Source organism: Chiloscyllium plagiosum, chromosome 29 (assembly GCF_004010195.1).
Source record: "Chiloscyllium plagiosum isolate BGI_BamShark_2017 chromosome 29, ASM401019v2, whole genome shotgun sequence".
Classification (NCBI taxonomy): domain Eukaryota; kingdom Metazoa; phylum Chordata; class Chondrichthyes; order Orectolobiformes; family Hemiscylliidae; genus Chiloscyllium; species Chiloscyllium plagiosum.
In genome coordinates, this window is record NC_057738.1 from 21,398,517 (window position 1) to 21,416,613 (window position 18,097).

At 40.7% G+C, this 18,097-nt stretch overlaps 1 protein-coding gene across 1 annotated transcript in view; it reads left to right on the top strand.

Moving 5' to 3' along the window:
- pik3r4 (phosphoinositide-3-kinase, regulatory subunit 4) overlaps positions 1 to 18,097 on the top strand; it is a 95,988-nt gene that overhangs the window by 31,160 nt on the left and 46,731 nt on the right. The window contains exons 7-9 of the mRNA XM_043719254.1: positions 3,785 to 3,930; positions 6,041 to 6,244; positions 10,861 to 11,062. Of these exons, the coding sequence (XP_043575189.1) occupies positions 3,785 to 3,930; positions 6,041 to 6,244; positions 10,861 to 11,062 (552 nt within the window). The remainder of the gene's footprint in view (positions 1 to 3,784; positions 3,931 to 6,040; positions 6,245 to 10,860; positions 11,063 to 18,097) is intronic.

Below are 18,097 nucleotides of genomic sequence, written 5' to 3' on the forward strand. Positions count from 1 at the left end.
AGATTTGTCAATGAGATTTATTTACCACTATTAATATGTGAAAGTCCATATTTACTCTTGGATTAACCCTTTTTGTTTATAAATTGTGATTATGATGCATTTGTCTTATTTAATTTCTTTTGCTCAATGTTCATATTATCCAATTCTCTTAAATTTCAACCTGACAGTGTAATTCATTTCATGCATCTCCTCCTTTTTGACATTGGAAAATAAAATTTGTTTGGTTTGAATGTCTCGTTCCTTTTAAATACAAGTTTACAATTTTAATATTTGATCTCTTTACTGTTTCCCATTGAGGAAACTGATTAGAAATCAAATAGAAATAAAGATTTGAATCTTGCTTTTAGTAAAAGCTTCACTGTGAAATATGGTTTTAAAAAGAAGTATTTTTTATTTTCCTAAATGCAAACAGCTTGGAGACTGAATTAAACACAGCATGTGGCACAACCTGTTTCTCTCCCCTTAGATTTCGAGGAAGATTGTAAAATCAATAGAATGCTTTGTATATTTTCTTGTACGTGTTAATTAAATTTAACATAAATGCACTTAAACACACCAACCAGGAGGTCAAGTAGTGAATGCGGATGTATTGAGCCATCTCCCACTTGTAGATACACCACAGGTAGTCCATTATGGTTTTCAATCTTCTAGACAAATGTCTAGTCACACCTGACAATCCGACTTTGGGGCAGAAGGGTGTGTTCCCAGCAAAGCTGAAGTAGCTAGTGGTGATGGGAGAAACCAAAGGATCGTCACAGCCAGAATTGAAATCTTTTTGCACCCAGAGAAAGCAGATCATTGTAGAGGATGGCATTTTTTATGGAGAGCAAGAGTGATTGTCCGAAGCAAAGCACCCAATACTGGTTGAACTCCTTCAGGGTCATCCACGGGTTTCCAAAATGAAGATGTTGGTGAGAAGTTATGACTGGTGGCCATGATTGGATGTAGATATAGTTGCGTCAATGGGGCAGTGCCCAAAGTGCTAACAAGATCCAGGATTACCGCCAGCAGCTCCCCCACATTTGTGGGTGTGTCTGGGTAAACCTTGGACTTGGTTACATGTAGACCGTGCAAGTGTTTTCATGGGCTCAATGTTCTTGGTCATTGTGGCTGCACACTCCAAATGGCTAGACGTGCATATAGTTCATCCATCAAAAACAGGGATGACGATAGAAAAACTAGTTTTTCTCTTTTGCAATACATGGACTCCCGGAAGTGTTGTTCACTTACCTATTGTAAAAAAACTTGATCACAGCAACAGCATTGGTGGCGGCAAGTGAATCTGATGTGGACTTGAAGCCACAGCAGCAGAGGCAAGTTTGGGTTTCCAGTGGCTTGTGCCTCGACAAGGTGGTCCTAATGCTGACTTATGGCTGCTGCTGCAGCGGATGAGAGTTTGGGTTCCCAGCAGTGTCTGCCTCCAGCACAGATTCATGGAGACAGCGGTGGAGGCAAGTGGTGGGCACAGTAGAGACTCAGCAGCATCAGCAAGGTGGGCTGAAAGCAGACACATGGCAACAGCAGAGTCAACATCTGCATTGGCAAAGTCCGATGAGGATTCAGTGGCAAGGGCATTGGAGGCAGTGAGGTGGCGCTAAAGAGTGGTGACTTGCGTTCTAGTGGTAGCAGCATAGCGAAGGGTCTGAACCTCTGAAGAGCAACCCACCCAGAGCCATTCCCCTGCATTTACCCCTGACTAATGCACCTAACACTATATGGGTAATTTAGCATAGCCAATTCACCTAACCTGCACATCTTTGGACTGTGGGAGGAAACCGGAGCACCCGGAGGAAACCCAGGCAGACACTGGGAGAATGTACAAACTCCACACAGACAGTTGCCCGAGGTGGGAATTGAACCAGGGTCCCTGGCGGAGTGAGGCAGCAGTGCTAATGTGCTGGGCATGTAGACCATGTGTCATGTAAACTGCCAAATTGTATCAAAAACTGTATGTATTTTGGCTGTTCACGACTGGCAAGGCACTGACCACACCCAATTAACGTATTTTTGCAAAACTCAAAACAGCGTGCAACATCAAATGTGAATCCGTGATTGGATATTTGTGAAATAATTCTGTGTGAAGAACTGTGCTGACAGCCGATTTCGGATTATCACTTGAGTCTGCAGTGTTTATTCTCAGATCCTGTTCTTCACAGATTGGAATAATGTGTCGGCTATTCTCTGGCTAAATCCTTATGGCACTGCCTTGACAAATCAGAATCAACCTGCCTGGTTTAAAATTGAATAAAGTTTGGCAATTAATTGTCTGTATGTCAAAATCTAACTGGCCTATTCTCCATGGTGATGCCTCCACCAACCAGAGTCCACTTGCCATCCAGTCAGTATTCTTTTGTCATACAGTTGTTTTTCGTTTACGTTGATATTTCTTGCAAGTTGTCCTGATGAGCGCAAGACAAAGATCTTTGATAAAATAGACCATTTGTCTATGTCCATGTTTGGGCCAAGATTTCAATGAATCCTGAAGGTGAATAGGCTCGACAGGACCTAAACTGAACATCACTGACCATATTATTGCTAAGTGTTGCTTGATACTATGCTGTCCTTTACTATGCTGATGTTTGACCATAATTGGCTGAATTGGATTTGGTCTTTTTGTGAACAGGATATTCCTGAGCAGTTAATCCACTTTGCTTGATAGTTTTGGAGCAAAAAAACACACAGGTTGAAGTTTTTTTGTTATACAATGATCGGAACGTTTCAAAAAATAGAGTCGAGGCAAAAGCAAAAGTTTGTGTTGTCCTTTCTAGTTCTCGTGTTCTTTGTTACCAATTAAGTGTTGTGGTGTGTTAAAATGATTTGGCCAGAGATGAACCTAGTTTTCAAGCGCAAGTCTTAAGTATTGTAACTGCAACATTGTCATTCTTGAAGCCTTTGCTGTTTTCACTATGCTTAGCCATTTCTTTCTTTGTGTGGGGTGAGTTGAATTTGCTGATGACCCTCAGGAGGAGACTGTGGGCTACTAGCTGAAAATGGCTGTAAACACTTCCAGCTTGACTTTTGAATCCAACAAAAACACTTTGGGTTAAATGTTGATGCAGTTGTTATTCCCCTGAGTTAATTGTATACCATCATTTTAATAGGATCTGCTAAGATTTGATCTAATTCTTTGGGTCCAGGATCACTTAGCTTTGTTTGTGGTATGTTGCTTCAGTGTTAAAACTGTACTAGATTGTCACCACCCTTTTAAATTAAATCTAATGCTGCTTTTGACAGACCAAAAACTTTATTAATTAAAAAGACAAAGTAGATAAAAGAAATTCAACACAGTAATAATCTGCTTTGTTTCTCTTCCTATGATGTACAAAAACAATAAAAGCTATAATTCACAAAATACTAAATCTTGGTCCAAGGAGGTCTAGATCATGAGTATTTTTCACTGACAAGAATATTTAGTCCTTTTAGGTTGATTGACTTCAACATGCTTTGTCATAGAAACTGGCATCACAAATCACTAACAATGACAATAAGTTTTAAACTGTTGCTGTAAAGAATATTGGGAGGTTAGTTTCCAGTGATCTATCTATACTTTTCTTTAAAGGCTTTGTAGGATTGACAGAAACCTGAAAGTGGACTGATTTCTAGAGTCCATTTGTCATAACTTGAACAAATGTTATGTTGTACACTTCTAGTGCTTATCCATCTCTGACTTTCTAATATTATTAGAATTGTTTAAATTAACTTTTGTGAAGTGCAGAAAATATTGTATGAATACATTTCTTTATAATTAATTTTTTTTTTAAAACATGCACTACTTTTTCTTTAGCACCTTTTTTGTGCCACCCAAATCTCTGGATACGTTATGGAGCTGTGGGATTCATAACAGTGGTTGCTCAACATCTCAATATTGCTGATGTCTACTGTAAGCTGATGCCATATCTCAATCCATTCATCTCCCAGCCAATAATACAGGTACCGTATTATTGATGCCAGATTCTATACTCATTAGATTCTATACAAAATAATATATTGCAGAAAGTGTCAACAATATCAGGTACTGATCAAATGCCTGCCCTCTGTTTTCCTCCGTTTGAGATTGTTTTGGCTGCCTTGAATGCCAACTGACTGGCACAGTGATATTTTAAATGCCTGCCTGTGTTCTTGATTATGCTTGAATTACAGCAGCCATTTAAATGTGTCTCTAGTAATTTTCAATTTTGAGACCAAAAGAGAAAATGCTGGAAAATCTCAGCAGGCCTGGCAGCATCTGTAAGGAGAGTTTCGAGTCTAACTGACTCTTTGTCAAAGCTTAAAAAGGGGAGAAATAGGGAGGTATTTATACTAGGCTGAAAGAAGGGGAGTCATGGTTCCAGAAGCAAAGATAGCAATAAAGAGGTGATAATGACAGAATGCATAGAGAGATTATAGGGAGATTAGGAGCTGTGAATGACCAAGGCTGAACATATTTTGTCACATAGTGCTGGCTTCAGCCTTGGTCATTCACAGCTCCTAATCTCCCTATAATCTCTCTATGCACTCTGCACTCTGTCATTATCACCTCTTTATTGCTACCTTTGCTTCTGGAGCCATGACTCACCTTCTCTCAGGCCAGTATAAATACCTCCCTATTTCTCCCTTTTTGTAGCTTTGACAAAGAGTCAGTTAGACTTGAAACATCAGCTCTTTTCTCTCCTTACAGATGCTGCCAGACCTGCTGAGATTTTCCAGCATTTTCTCTTTTGGTTTCAGATTCCAGCATCCGCAGTAATTTGCTTTTAAATTTTGAGACTTTTGGAATCTTGGAATATTCATTCACAAATGCAGAACTGCGTTAGTAAGTAGAGTAAGTATTTTGTTATGATCTTAATGTTGGTCATATCTTAAGTATTTATATTATTGCTGTTTGAGTGATAGTAATGTTTTAACCTGTTTGTTAGCCTGTGTATATGTAAACAATACAGTTGCAAAATAATGACTTGATGAATTTCAACAAAACTTGATACAAAGGTGGGATATGGCTTAAGGAAGAACTGGTTAGTTTTTAGTGAAGATGCAGATCCTGAAATTCTTTTAAAGGAGAAAGAGCAAATTTGCTTTTTATAAAGAATATTGTAGGTTGTTTCAGCTGCTGTGACGGAATTTGTCTCAGCGGTCCAAATGAAGCAGAGTTTTCGGAGCCGCTTTGTGGTTGCAGGTTGTCCTAAAGTCGCGTCAGTTAGGTGGAAGATTTTAGGTGGGGGTAGGGGGAATTAAGTGGCAGAAAAGAACATAAATCGGGCAGAGCAAGTCTTGAAGGAAGAGTAAAGTTAAAAATCTCACTATACCAGTTTACAGTCCAACAGGTTTATTTGGAAGCTTTAGCTTTCAGAGTGCTGCTCCTTCATCAGGTAGCTGGTCCTGCTCCACAGCTACTTGATGAAGGAGTAGTGCTCTGAAAGCTAGTTTTTCCAAATAGGTGCTGTTGGACTATAACCTGGTGTTCTGTGATTTTTAACTTTAACCACCGCAGTCCAACCTCGGCTCCTCCAAATCAAGGAAGAGCAGCATAGTTGTAATAACACTGAGTTAAAACAGTGTGTCAGAAGTTTTTGTTGTCCTGCATACTTTCATTGCTGCTTGTTCATGAATGTTGTTCAGACTTTGGACTTTTCTTTAATGTAACCATAACATGGAATATTTGATTTCATGATTGTATTTTGTGATTTTTCTCAAGTCAGCCAGTTTCAGAAATTATTAACCTGGCGGGAAGGAAGAAAATGCCATTTGACTGTCAATTTGAATTACTTCTGTTTTTGAGATGGTACTTATGGCCTGTTTGGAAAAGAAATCAAGTCTGTGGCTTCATAAAATAGCCTGAATAAACATGATCTTTTAGGCCATACAGAGGGGAAAATTGATCAAACTTCCTGTCTTAGCATAATGCCATGTTTATTGTTCCTCTTCCATAGTTACTTTACTGGAGACCAACTTGATTTTTTTTAAAGTGATGATACTAGATGAAGTCTGCTTCACAACATCTGCTAGCTGTTTTTAGTTCAATTGTGTTTGCACTTCAAGCTGCTTGTTTTTGGAATTTTTACAGATAGACAAGGAAATTGTGTTGTTGAGTGTCCTCAAGGAACCTGTCCACCGTTCTATATTTGATTATGTATTGCGATCAAAGGACATAATAAACTTGTACAGGCACTTGATCTTGCGCCAGAAGGTACGCAATGGACTAATGCTGGAATGTCCACTTCCAGAGGATCCAGTTGTTACACAGCTGTTAAAGAAACTGCTTTCTCAGGTAATACTTCGCATATATGTCTTTTTTAAAAAAAGGTGGAGAATTCCCATTGCACAGTTCATTGTGCCTTTTGCCAAAGATTGAGGTGGGGCTGGTTGTGCTACTGGACCTTGATGTCTTAAGCTCAGACTAGCTCGAGACTGATGAGGGAGTTTGGCAGACTAGGTAGAAGTACTGTTTTGTCTCTGTATAAATGTTGAATTTTCTTTGTGTCTCTAAAGATTATTTGCTTCTGCAACAAATTATAATGTGTGGTAAACGGCAAATCTGTGCATAGATTCTACATGTACACCTACAAGTACACCTCAAAGGAAGATCATTTAAGTTTGAGTTTTTAGAAGTGTTTTTAATCATTTTTAGACCATCTAGAAATGAATAATTGTAATCTTTTCAACTTCAAGTTGATATTGATTCACTTCTTTCAGTCAAAAATTAGAAAAAGCTGTAAAAGATTGAGAGAAAAATAATTGAAAACAAAACATATGCTTGTGATACTATCTTCAGTCATGTTTTAAATATATTCATTAACAAAGTATTGACTTTAATTGACTTGTCCGTGGTATTCTGGAGCTCTTCTTTGAGCACTTGGCTGTATGCAAGTGTACATCCCTAATCAGTACACTAGTCCAGCAACCTCTGTGATTTGGCACTAGCAGCATGGTTCCAGTCCAGTTGGTTGATTCTAAAATCACAGTTTAGATTACAAGGTCATTTTAGGCACATAATAAGCTGAAAGAACTGCGGGTGCTGGAAATCAGAAACAAAAACAGAAATTGCTGGAAAATCTCAGCAGGATTGGCAGCAACTGTGGAGAGAAGTCAGCATGAACATTTCAGGTCCAGTGACCCTTCTTCAGAATTGCACCTGCCTAATGTGAATTTGCATTTATTTTAGTCATCCTTTTTTCTAGACCGTATTTTGACCTGTTCAGTGAAAATATTGTTTTGTTGCTCACAGCTGGATGTGGGAGACATTAAAAAAAAGTTAAATGCTTCAGTCTCTCACAGGAACAAATACCACTGGTGCTTATACAATGCTGTACTTCTGTGTTTTATACTTTACTTTTTTTGTCTCAAAATAAACTTGACAACAAGCTAATTTAATTGATACTGATAATTAAGTGCCGAAGGATCAGGAGCAGCACGCTACACAGCACTTTTTAAACATGCTTTAAAAACTCCTGTGCTGAAGTTAGCATGTGACCTTATGTAGTTGGTAAATTTTCAAGTCTGCCAAAGGCCCAATCCTGAGGTACAACTGTTGTAAATTCAGTGAATATCTAAACAAACAAAAAAAAGTTCTCAGCTGCCTGATTCAGGAATATAAGTGCAGCTATACTTGCAGAGTCTTTCTGTACGTGTGGAGAGTTAACATTTTAAGTCAAAGCACTTTCAGCAGACCTGGAAAAAGGTAGAGGTGTAACAGATTTTAAACAAGTGTAAGGTGAGAAAAAGAACAAGGAAAAGACCTGTGAAAGCGTTGTAAACAGGAGCGATTAAGTGGCACAAGGTTTCAAAACCAAGAGAATTGATTGAGTCAGTAAATGGAATAATATCCAACTGCTTTTGGAAAAACAAAAAAGCAAGTTGAAAAAGCGAGAGAAATTCAAACAAGCAATAAAAAAGGAAGATTGAGACTGTATTTGTGTGTTGTGTGACATTGTGTGTTGACCTCTGGATGTAGTAAGAACAGCAGTTCAAGAAAAGCTGAATTCCTTGGAGATCTTTTCTGATCAATGGTGGATCTGATATATGAAGGGTGAAATTTCATTTGGAATCTGCTCGGGATAAGTTGAAGCTGGAGATTGCCTTCCTTAGTAACAATGTAGCTAAAAGGAAGTCTTGGTGGATAGCTGATCAAACATGAGAAGCCAAAAAGAAAACTATGAAGATGAATAAGGTAGAAGAGATCTGCTGAAAGCTGCCAGAGGGAAGAATTGAACTTCACTAAAGTGGGAATACTTGGAACATTAGAATACAAATAGTTGACAAAATTTTCTATAGTTTATCAGTCTGAAATTCTGAATAGCTTCTCACCAGACAGTTGACCAGGGGATTAACTGTGTACCATAGAGTACATGCTGAATAGGTTCATATAAGGAAAAGGGTTATTTGTTCCAGAATTATTATGAGCAAGCTAATGACATGTTTCAAAAGAATGGCTTTGTCACTCAGTGCATGGAAACCGATCCTTCAGTCAAATTCATCCATACTGGCTGTTTCCCAAACTAAAGTAATGCAGTTTGCCTACGGTTGGCGAATATGTCTCTAAACCTTTCCCAATTATGTACCTGTCTCAATGTCTTTTAAATGTTGAAACTGTACCTGCATCTATTATTCCCTCTAACAGCTCATTCCATATATGATCCACACTTTGAAAAGATTGCCTTTTGGGTCCCTTTTAAATCTTCCTCCTCTTACCTAAAAATTATGCCCTTGAGTTTTGAACTCCCCAACCCTATGGAAAAGACCTTTGCTATTCACCTGACCCAAGCTCCTTATGATTTTATACACTTCAATAAGGTTACACCTCAACCTCCTGCATTCCTGTGGAAAAAATGTCACAACTTTTCCAGCCTACCCTTATAACTCCAACCCTTCGATCCCGGTGACATTTCTGCACCCTTTCCAATTTTATAATAGCCTTCCTAAACCAGAGCGACGAGAACTGTACACAGTACTCCAAAAGTGGCCTCACCAATGTCCTCTGCAACTGCAACATGACATTATAACTCATATACTTAATGATCAATGAAGGCAAGCATGCCAAACACCATATTTACCACACTGTCTACCTGTGATGCAACTTTCAATGAACTGTATACCTGAACCCTAAGATCTCTCTGTTCCGCAACATTCACCAGTGCCATATCATTAACTATGTAAGTCTTGCCCTGGTTTGTCTTTCAAAATGCAACACCTCACATTTATCTAAATTAAACTCCAACTACTACTCCTCAGCCTATTGATCCAGTTCCCTTTGTAACCTTCCTCGCTGTCTACTATTTTGATGTTAGCTGCAAACTTACTAACCATGCCCCCTATATTCTCATCCAAATCATTTATATAAATGACAAACAACAGTGGACCCAGCGACGACTTCTGCAGAACGCTGCTGATTACAGGCCTCTAGTCCAAAATCATTATGATGCTGTCACTATATGAAGCTTACCTCTTGGCGACTTTCAGCATCAACAAGTTTGCATGCTTTTAACAAAAATAAAAGTACAAATTATTGGAAAAACACAGCAGACCTGGCAGCATCTGTGGACAAAGCAGAAATGACATTTGGGACACTTTTTTTCCCCAGTAAATTTTGGTTTTGTTTTCTTATTTCCACCATTTGGAGTTCTTTGGGCTTTTTGTTAGCCAATTTTCAATATTATATTGAAGTTTAGTTTTTACTGCAGCACAAAGTATTATATCAATAATCAGAATTGCTCAACTCTACATATTTTCTCAAAGCAAAACCTTGTGCACACATTCGTAATTAAGTTGCCATGTAATTTCAATCTTCCATCAGCAGTGGCGCTGTAATGCATTATTTCCTTAGCTGTACTTCAGAAAAACCGCAACAACTTTGCCTCCTAGATTGCTGTAAGTTTTATTAGACCATAAGAATTAAGAACAAGAGTAGGCTGTTTGGCGCCTTGAGTCTTCTCTGCCATTCAATAGCATCATGGCTGATCCATTATTCCTCATATGCACTTTCTTGCCCTTCCCAATAATCCTTAGATTCTTGATCAGCAGGAGAATCATCTATTTCAGCCTAAAATGTCCACAAGGACTGTGCCTTCACATCTGTGTGTCAAGGAGTACCAAATACACTCGGCTATCTGAGAGAAGAAATTTCTCTTTGTCCTCAGTCTTAAATTGGCACCACTGTATTTTGAGACTATGCCCAATGGGGAGCATCCTCTAAGCCTTTACCCTGTCAAACCCCTTAAGAATCCTGTGTTTCAATGAGATCAATTCTTGCTCTCTCAACTCCAGTGAGTAATGTCTCACCCTCAGCCTGTTTAGCCTTTGCTCATAAGACAATTGCTTAATTAATAAATGGGTTGAGGAAAGAATTGGGCTGTATTTGTGACCAACACTACTGCTCAGTGGAGTGCTGTGTCATATGTACAATTTGAGTGATGGCAATTGATGTGATGCCAGTAAAACAGAAAACTGTTTACTAACATTCAAAAGTTTAGGATAATTCAGGCTATTACCTGCAAATATTTTCCTTTCTCCAAATGCAGCTACACTGCAAATCATTTTCAAGCTGGAGGCGTAGAGGGCACTTCCTGAGTTTAGCTTCCGATCCGAAGGCTGAATTCATCTATTATCCATCTGGGTGCCATTACAGTGTATTCAGAGTGAACCCAAAATTGTTTCAGGACAATGCAAAAAAAAAAGCAACTGATGTCATGGTATCCTAGCATTGATCTTTATAGCTTTATTAGACCTTTAGACCTTTATTAGAATACATACGAATAGTGTTACATTATGGGTACAACTACACCATTGTGAACAATCACTGCAGCCATTTCAATGGTGGCATACCTTTTCTGCATTGAGGGCACATTATATTTTTTTCATAATATGATTAATTGTTTGTTTTTAACGTAGGGGATGACTGAAGCAGATGAAGACAAGCTGTTAGCTCTAAAGGATTTCATGCTTAAGTCAAACAAGGCCAAAGCTAATGTGGTGGACCAAAGTCACATGAATGACAGCGCAGAGAATGGTGTAATTGACTTGGCTGTTCTTGGCATCCCCGGAAGACAAATTGATCTTGTCAAGACAAAACCAGAAAATGATGATAAACGAGGTAGACCTTTTTATTTATAGTAATTGGAAAGAATAAGGTTATGAAGTTACAATATAAATTCAATATAAATGTATAAATGTTAGGTTGTTGACTTGCTTACTGAGCTGATAAGATTGTTTGCAGATATTTCATTACCATACTAGATAACATCAGTGCACCTCCAATGAAGTGTTGGTATTCTGTCCTGCTTGCTATTTGTGTATCCCGGTTTGCCGAGGTGGGTGGTATCACTTCCGGTTTTGTTTTTCGTGGTTGGTATACGGGGTCTAACTCAACAAGTTAAGAGTTCCAGGTTGAGTGCCAGGTCTCTAGGAATTTCCACGCATGCCTTTGTTTGGCTTGTCCTAGGATGGATACGTTGTTCCAGTCGAATTGATGTCCTCCTTTGTCCGTGTGTATGGACACAAGTGATAGTTGATGATGTCTCTTGGTGGCTAGTTGTTAGTGTACCTTAATGGCTAGTTTTCTTCTGGTTTGCCCTATGTAATGTTTATGGCAATCTTTACATGGTACACATTGGTTCTGTTAGTTGTGGATATGAGATCCTTTATACTAGTCAGTAGCTGTCATAGTATAGTTGTCAGTTTGTGGGCTACCATGACACCTAGGGATCAGAGTTGTCTGGTGGTAATTTCTGATATGTTTTTGATGTCTGTCAGGATGATCAGTATATCCAGATGTGTTGTGTCTTCCTGTTGTGTAGGTATCGGCCGACTATGAATGTTCTCAAGAACTTGGTATAAATGTTCAGCCACATTTGGAATACTGCATACAGTTCTGGTCGCCTCATTTACCAAAAGGATGTGGATGCTTTGGAGAGGGTGAGGAGGAGGTTCATCAGGATGTTGCCTGGTATGGAGGGTGCTAGCTTCGGGGAGAGATTGAGTAGATTAGGATTACTTTCATTGGAAAGGAGGCGGTTGAGGGGGGACCTGATTGAGGCTTACAAAACCATGACAAGTGTAGACAGGATGGATAGCAAGAAACTTTTTCCCCCAGAGTGGAGGATTCAATTACTAGGGGTCACGAGTTCAAAGTGAAAGTTTAGGGGAGATATATGTGGAAAGTTCTTTACAGAGGTTGGTGAGTGCCTGGAATGCATTGCCAGCGGAGGTGGTGGGGTGGGAGCCATAGCATCATTTAAGCTGTTTCTAGACAGATACATGAATGGGCAGGGAGCAAAGGATATGGATCCTTAGAAAAATAGAGGGTTTTTAGGTAGAGTATCTGGATCGGTGCAGGCTTGGAGGGCCTATGATTTTTTTGTTCTTTGTATTCTTGTTCGGTATTGAGAACAAGTGAAACATTTTGATGCACAGTTTCAAAATTGCTGTAGATACGTTTTAAGAGTTTGTAGTTGCTAATTGTAGTGGTGTGGCCCTAAAATGTTTTGGAACTAATAATGTGAGCAACACCTTGGTTTCCTTCCTTTTTCTTGTTTGAGATTTTCATCGTCTCCTACTGTCTTGATGATGATACAAAACATAAAAGCCCAGATTTTTCAATGAATAACAATGACATTATCAGCACTCATTGGTATTAGAAAACAAATAGACAGCAACATTCAACGATAGCACATAAACAGTTAATTAACACAAAAATCTGTAAGTTGCTATCAGAGTTGTCATACTGCACCACGGGTATCTTACGAGGACATTTTGTGTGTGATACCTAGTTTTCATTTTTGACATTCTGGATTATGGTTTAGTGTTTCTGCACTTATTTCATGTGACCAAGATATCATGCAATATCTTTAAATAGTAAATGAAGATAGAAATAAGTGATACACCTGTGTTTGCTTAGTCCCTGTAGAATGGTGTGATTGTTAGGAAAGGAGATTCCAGAATTTTGATCCAACGACAATGGAGACAATGGTGATGTATTTTCAAGTCAGATTGATGTGGAACTTGAAGGGAAGGTTGCTGGTGGTATTCCCATAAATCTGATACCTTGTCCTGGTCATAGGGCTCAGGGATTTGAAGTGTTGCCAGAGGACCTTTGGTGAGTTGCTGTTGTGCATACGATGCACACTGCAAACCCCTGTGTGTCAGTGGAGAAGAAAGTGAATGTTAAGTTGGTGGATGGACTACTAATCCAGCAGGCTTCTTTGGACTGGATAGTGTTGAGCTGCTTGTGTATCTTGGAGACATCTAATGGAGAGTATTCCATCATAGATGACCTGTGCCTTGTAGATGGTGCGCAGGTTTTAGGGAGGTAGGAGGTGAATTACTTACTGTAGAATTTCTGGTCTCTGGTGTGACCACGCTTGGAGTATTGCATACAGTTCTGGTCACTGCATTGTAGGAAGGGTGTGGAAGCTTTGGATAGAGTTCAGAGGAGGTTTACTAGGATGTTGCCTGATATGGAGGGAAGATCTTATGGGGAAGGTCTGAGGGACTTGAGGCTTTTTTTTTGTTAGAGAGAAGAAGGTTGAGAGGTGACTTAATTGACATGTATAAGATAATCAGAGGGTTAGATTGGGTGGATAGTGAGAGCCTTTTTCCTCTGATGGTGAAGGCTAGCACAAGGGGACATACCTTTTAAATTGAGGGGTGATAGATGTAGGACAGACATCAGAGGTAGTTTCTTTACTCAGAGGTTAATAGGGGTGTGGAATGCACTGCCTGCAACAGTAGTAGACTTGCCAACTTTAAGGGCATTTAAATGGTCATTGGATAAGCATATGGATGAAAGTGGAATAGTGTAGGTTAGATGGGCTTCAGATTGGTTTCACAGATCGTCGTAACATAGAGGGCCGAAGGGTTTGTACTGCGCTGTAGGAGGGAGGCAGTGCTGCTTCTGAGACTAATCGGGTCTCCTTTGGCCTGCTGTTTAAAAACTTTTCAATCTCTGCATTTTCTGAACCAGGTAATCCTTTTCAATTTGAACTGAAAACAAGCTAATGGCCATCAGTGTTTACTCTACCTTTCATAAACAACTTTCCATTAATATTCCAGGGATTCAATACCTTCCTATTTTTGCTATCAAAGTTGATAACCTCACATTTACCTACCTTGTTCGTCATTTGCCATGCATTTGCCCACTCATTCAAATTGCTATCTGACACACATTGGAATTAGGTCACTTCTCAAAGAAATGGATAATCTAATCTTGTTTAAATGATGCCTTTCTCAAAAGTAATTAAGACCCATATGTCACTATCTTGAAATCCAAATTCAAAGTGATATTAATGTATAAATCGCATGTCTTCCATCGTATCAGTGAAGTCCATGTTCATTGGCAGCTCCTTTCATTTGTCTGTACAGAAGTCCTTTTTTGTCATATCTCTTATGTAATAGAATTGCATTTGAAGGTACAGCAGTTGTAAGTTGGGAATTGATTCAGTCTGCAGGCAATGTACGGAATTCTTTCTAAAAATCATACTTTGAATGAGTTAAAAACTCGAGGCAAGCAACAACTTGATTTCAAATAGTCAACATGGTTTCGTCAAGGGCAGGTTGTGTCTTTCAAACCTCATTGAGTTTTTTGAGAAGGTGACCAAGCATGTAGATGAGGGTAGGGCAGTATACATGGACTTCAGCAAAGCCTTTGAAAAAGTTCCACACGGTAGGCTGTTGGAGAAAATGCAGAGGCATGGAATTGAGGGTGATTTAGCAGTTTGGATTAGAAACTGGCTTTCTGAAAGAAGGCAGCGAGTGGTGGTTGATGGAAAATAGATGGAAATGTGTTGCTGGAGAAGCGCAGCAGGTCAGGCAGCATCTAGGGAACAGGAGAATCGACGTTTCGGGCATTAGCCCTTCTTCAGGAATGAGGAAAGTTTGTCCAGCAGGCTAAGATAAAAGATAGGGAGGAGGGACTTGGGGGATGGGCGTCGGAAATGTGATAGGTGGAAAAAGGTCAAGGTGAGGGTGATAGGACAGACCTGGAGTACTGTGTGCAGATTTAGTTTCCTTAATTAAGAAAGGATGTACTGGCACTGGAGGGGGTGCAGAGGAGGTTCACAAATGGAGTTCAATGCAGGTAAATGTGAGGTGATGCACTTTGGGAAGAATAACAGGAAGGCAGAGTACTGGGTCGATGGAAAGATTCTTGGTAATGTGGATGTGCAGAGGGATCTTGGAGTCCATGTACATAGATCCTTGAAAATTGCCATCCAGGTGCTGTTAAGAAGGCATACGGTGTGTTAGGTTTCATTCATAGAGGGATTGAGTTCGGGAGCTGCAATATCATGCTGCAACAAAAGGCTGGTGCGGCCACACCTGGAATATTGTGTACAGTTCTGGTCCCCATATTTTTGGAAGGATGTGGAAGCATTGGAAAAGGTGCAGAGGAGGTTTACCAGGATGTTGCCTGGTCTGGAGGGAAGGGCTTATGAGGAAAGCCTGAGAGACTTGAACCTGTTCTGATTGGCAAGAAGAAGGCTAAGAGGGGATTTGATAGAGACATGCAAGATGATCAGAGGATTAGATAGGGTAGACAGTGAAGTCTTTTTCCTAGGATGCTGACGTCAGCGTATACGAGGGGGCATAACTACAAATTGAGGAGTGATAGATTTAAGACAGATGTCAGAGGCACGTTCTTTATGCAAAGAGTGGTAAGGGCATAGAATGCCCTAGCTGCTAATGTAGTCAACTCAACCACATTAGGGAGATTCAAACAATCCTTAAATAAGCACATGGATGATTTTGGGATAGTGTAGGGGAACGAGCTAAGAATAGTTCACAGGTTGGCGCAACATCGAGGGCCGAAGGGTCTGTTCTGCGCTGTATTGTTCTATGTTCTAAGCCTGGACTAGCGTTTATTGTTGATTGCTCTTCAATCCAGAACAAAGTAGGGGGATTCAAGCAACCCAGTAGGTCTGCTTTGCTGAGCTCTGCACCAGAGCTCAGACAAAGTGGGGCACTCGCTCTCCCTTCACAGTCCAATTTGTTGAAAGTAACTATTTCCTGACCCTTGGAACTACTTAGCACCAGTTCTGACCCGTTTGGTGAGATTTAAAAGATGACTGAGGGGAAAAGAGCACAAGGCTAGCATCACATAGGGAACCCTCCCCCCCCCCCCCCCCACCCCCCCAGCAACAGATGCACCTGTGGCCCCAGCGTCTGCCTTTGCGGCTGCCCCAGAGGACTCACCTGCACATCAGAGCCTGATCTCGGAGTTCGCAAAACTCTGAGAGAAGATCGACTCGTCGATGGAAGAGACCCGGACCAGGCTGGAATCGATCTTGGTCATGCTACAGAGGCATGACCTGGAGATCCAGCATCTCTGGCAGTGTGTCGGGGGTGCGGAGCAACGGTCCGCTGCTTTAGAGACTGCGGCCGAATCCTCAGCAGGGCGGGATCGGGTCCTGGAACGTCGAGTGCAGGCCTTGATGACCTCGAAAATCGAGGTAGCGGAAGAACATCCAGTTGCTGGGGCTTCCCGAGCGTGAGGAAGAAGGTCAGCTTTCCGGAGCAATGGCTCCCACAGTTTCTAAAGCTGGAGTTTGAGGTAGGCTGGGTGCGGGTCAAGCGGACCTATTGTGTCGCAGTGCGCAGGCCCAGATCGGACCAGTGCTCCCACCCGGTCCTAGTGCGACTCCAGCACTGTAGAGACAAACAAGTCTTTAGAGCACGAGGGAAGAATTCCCAGGCTAGGTATATAAAGGATGACGAATCATTTGTGATCCTTTATATACCATAGCCTGTGGACCCTTCCCCTTTTTCAAGACTTTTCCCCAGTCATGATTCGCAAGAGGAAGGCCTTTGAGGTTAAAAAGGCAGCTGAGGGACCTGAACATCCAGTATTAGATATCTTGCGATAGTGTTTTAGCCACGGAGGGTTAGTATTCAATTGAAAGGCAAAGGACTTCTTGGATGCTCTAAAGTAGACTCATTGGCCTGGATTATATGGACAATTATTCTATTTTTTTTTCTGTGATTTGCCTGGTTTACCTGGTTGTTGGGAGAGGCGGTGGTGATCTTGATCTTCCTTTTAATGTATGTTGGGGTCATAATTATCTCTTTGTTCCCTCTCCCCTCTCTTCCCCTTCCTGTTATCCTTTTGGATGGGTGGGGAGGGGCAGTGGGGGGAAGCGGGGAGAAGTTACTTTTTTTTTGTTGCTGTTCTACCAGGAGTGCCTCTGATTACAGGGATGGGTTGGGTGCCCACTTTTAACTTTCTTGTCTTAAGATACTGGTATTTTTTTCCTTACTTTTGTGTTGTCTGGGGCAGAGGCTTGGCTCCAGCTAGAAGGAGTCATGGTGGAATTAATGGATAGTATGAGTGCCCCCTGTGGACAAGGGGAAAAGTCTCCCTTTCAGTTAGGTTTTATGCTGTTATGTTGTAGAAGTAGTTGTTAGAAGTTTTGATTTAGTAGTTTTGGATATTACATTTTTAAACTTATACGTACTGTTTGTGGTTTTCACTCAGCATGCTATGAGTGGGATTCTTCCTCCCAGGAGATCTCGGATGATCATGGCTAGCCATTCGTTTAAATGGTGTACCTGGAATATTAAGGGGAGTCACCTGCCAATTAAGAGAAAAAATATACTGTCAAGCCTTAGAAAAGAGAGGGTCAATGTAACCTTATTACAAGAAACACATTTAACCAATAAGGAGCATTTGAAGTTGCAACAGGGAGGATTTGGCCAGGTGTTTTTCTCATCTTTTAACTCAAAGCAGAGGAGTGGCTATTCTCCAGAAGAAACTCCCATTTCAAGTATTAGGCCAAATTAAGTCCATAATACTTAAGCTTTAATACATCGAGAGGCATATGGGATTCTGAATGTATGATGCCCCCTGGCACACCCCTTTAAATTTGTAACGGATGGGAAGGGAAGGGAAATTGTAATGTGGGAAGGGTAATTGTGGTCTCTAAAGAAGGAGGCCATCTGGTGTGTTCTGTGTGGAACTGGTCCTCCTGGGAGCAGATACGGCGGAGGCGGAGGAATTGGGAATATGGGATAGCATTTTTGCAAGAGGTAGGATGGGAAGAGGTGTAATCCAGGTAGCTGTGGGAGTTAGTGGGTTTCCCTTCCCACATGGTTAAAGATGCCCTCCAACGCATCTCGTCCACATCCTGCACCTCCGCCC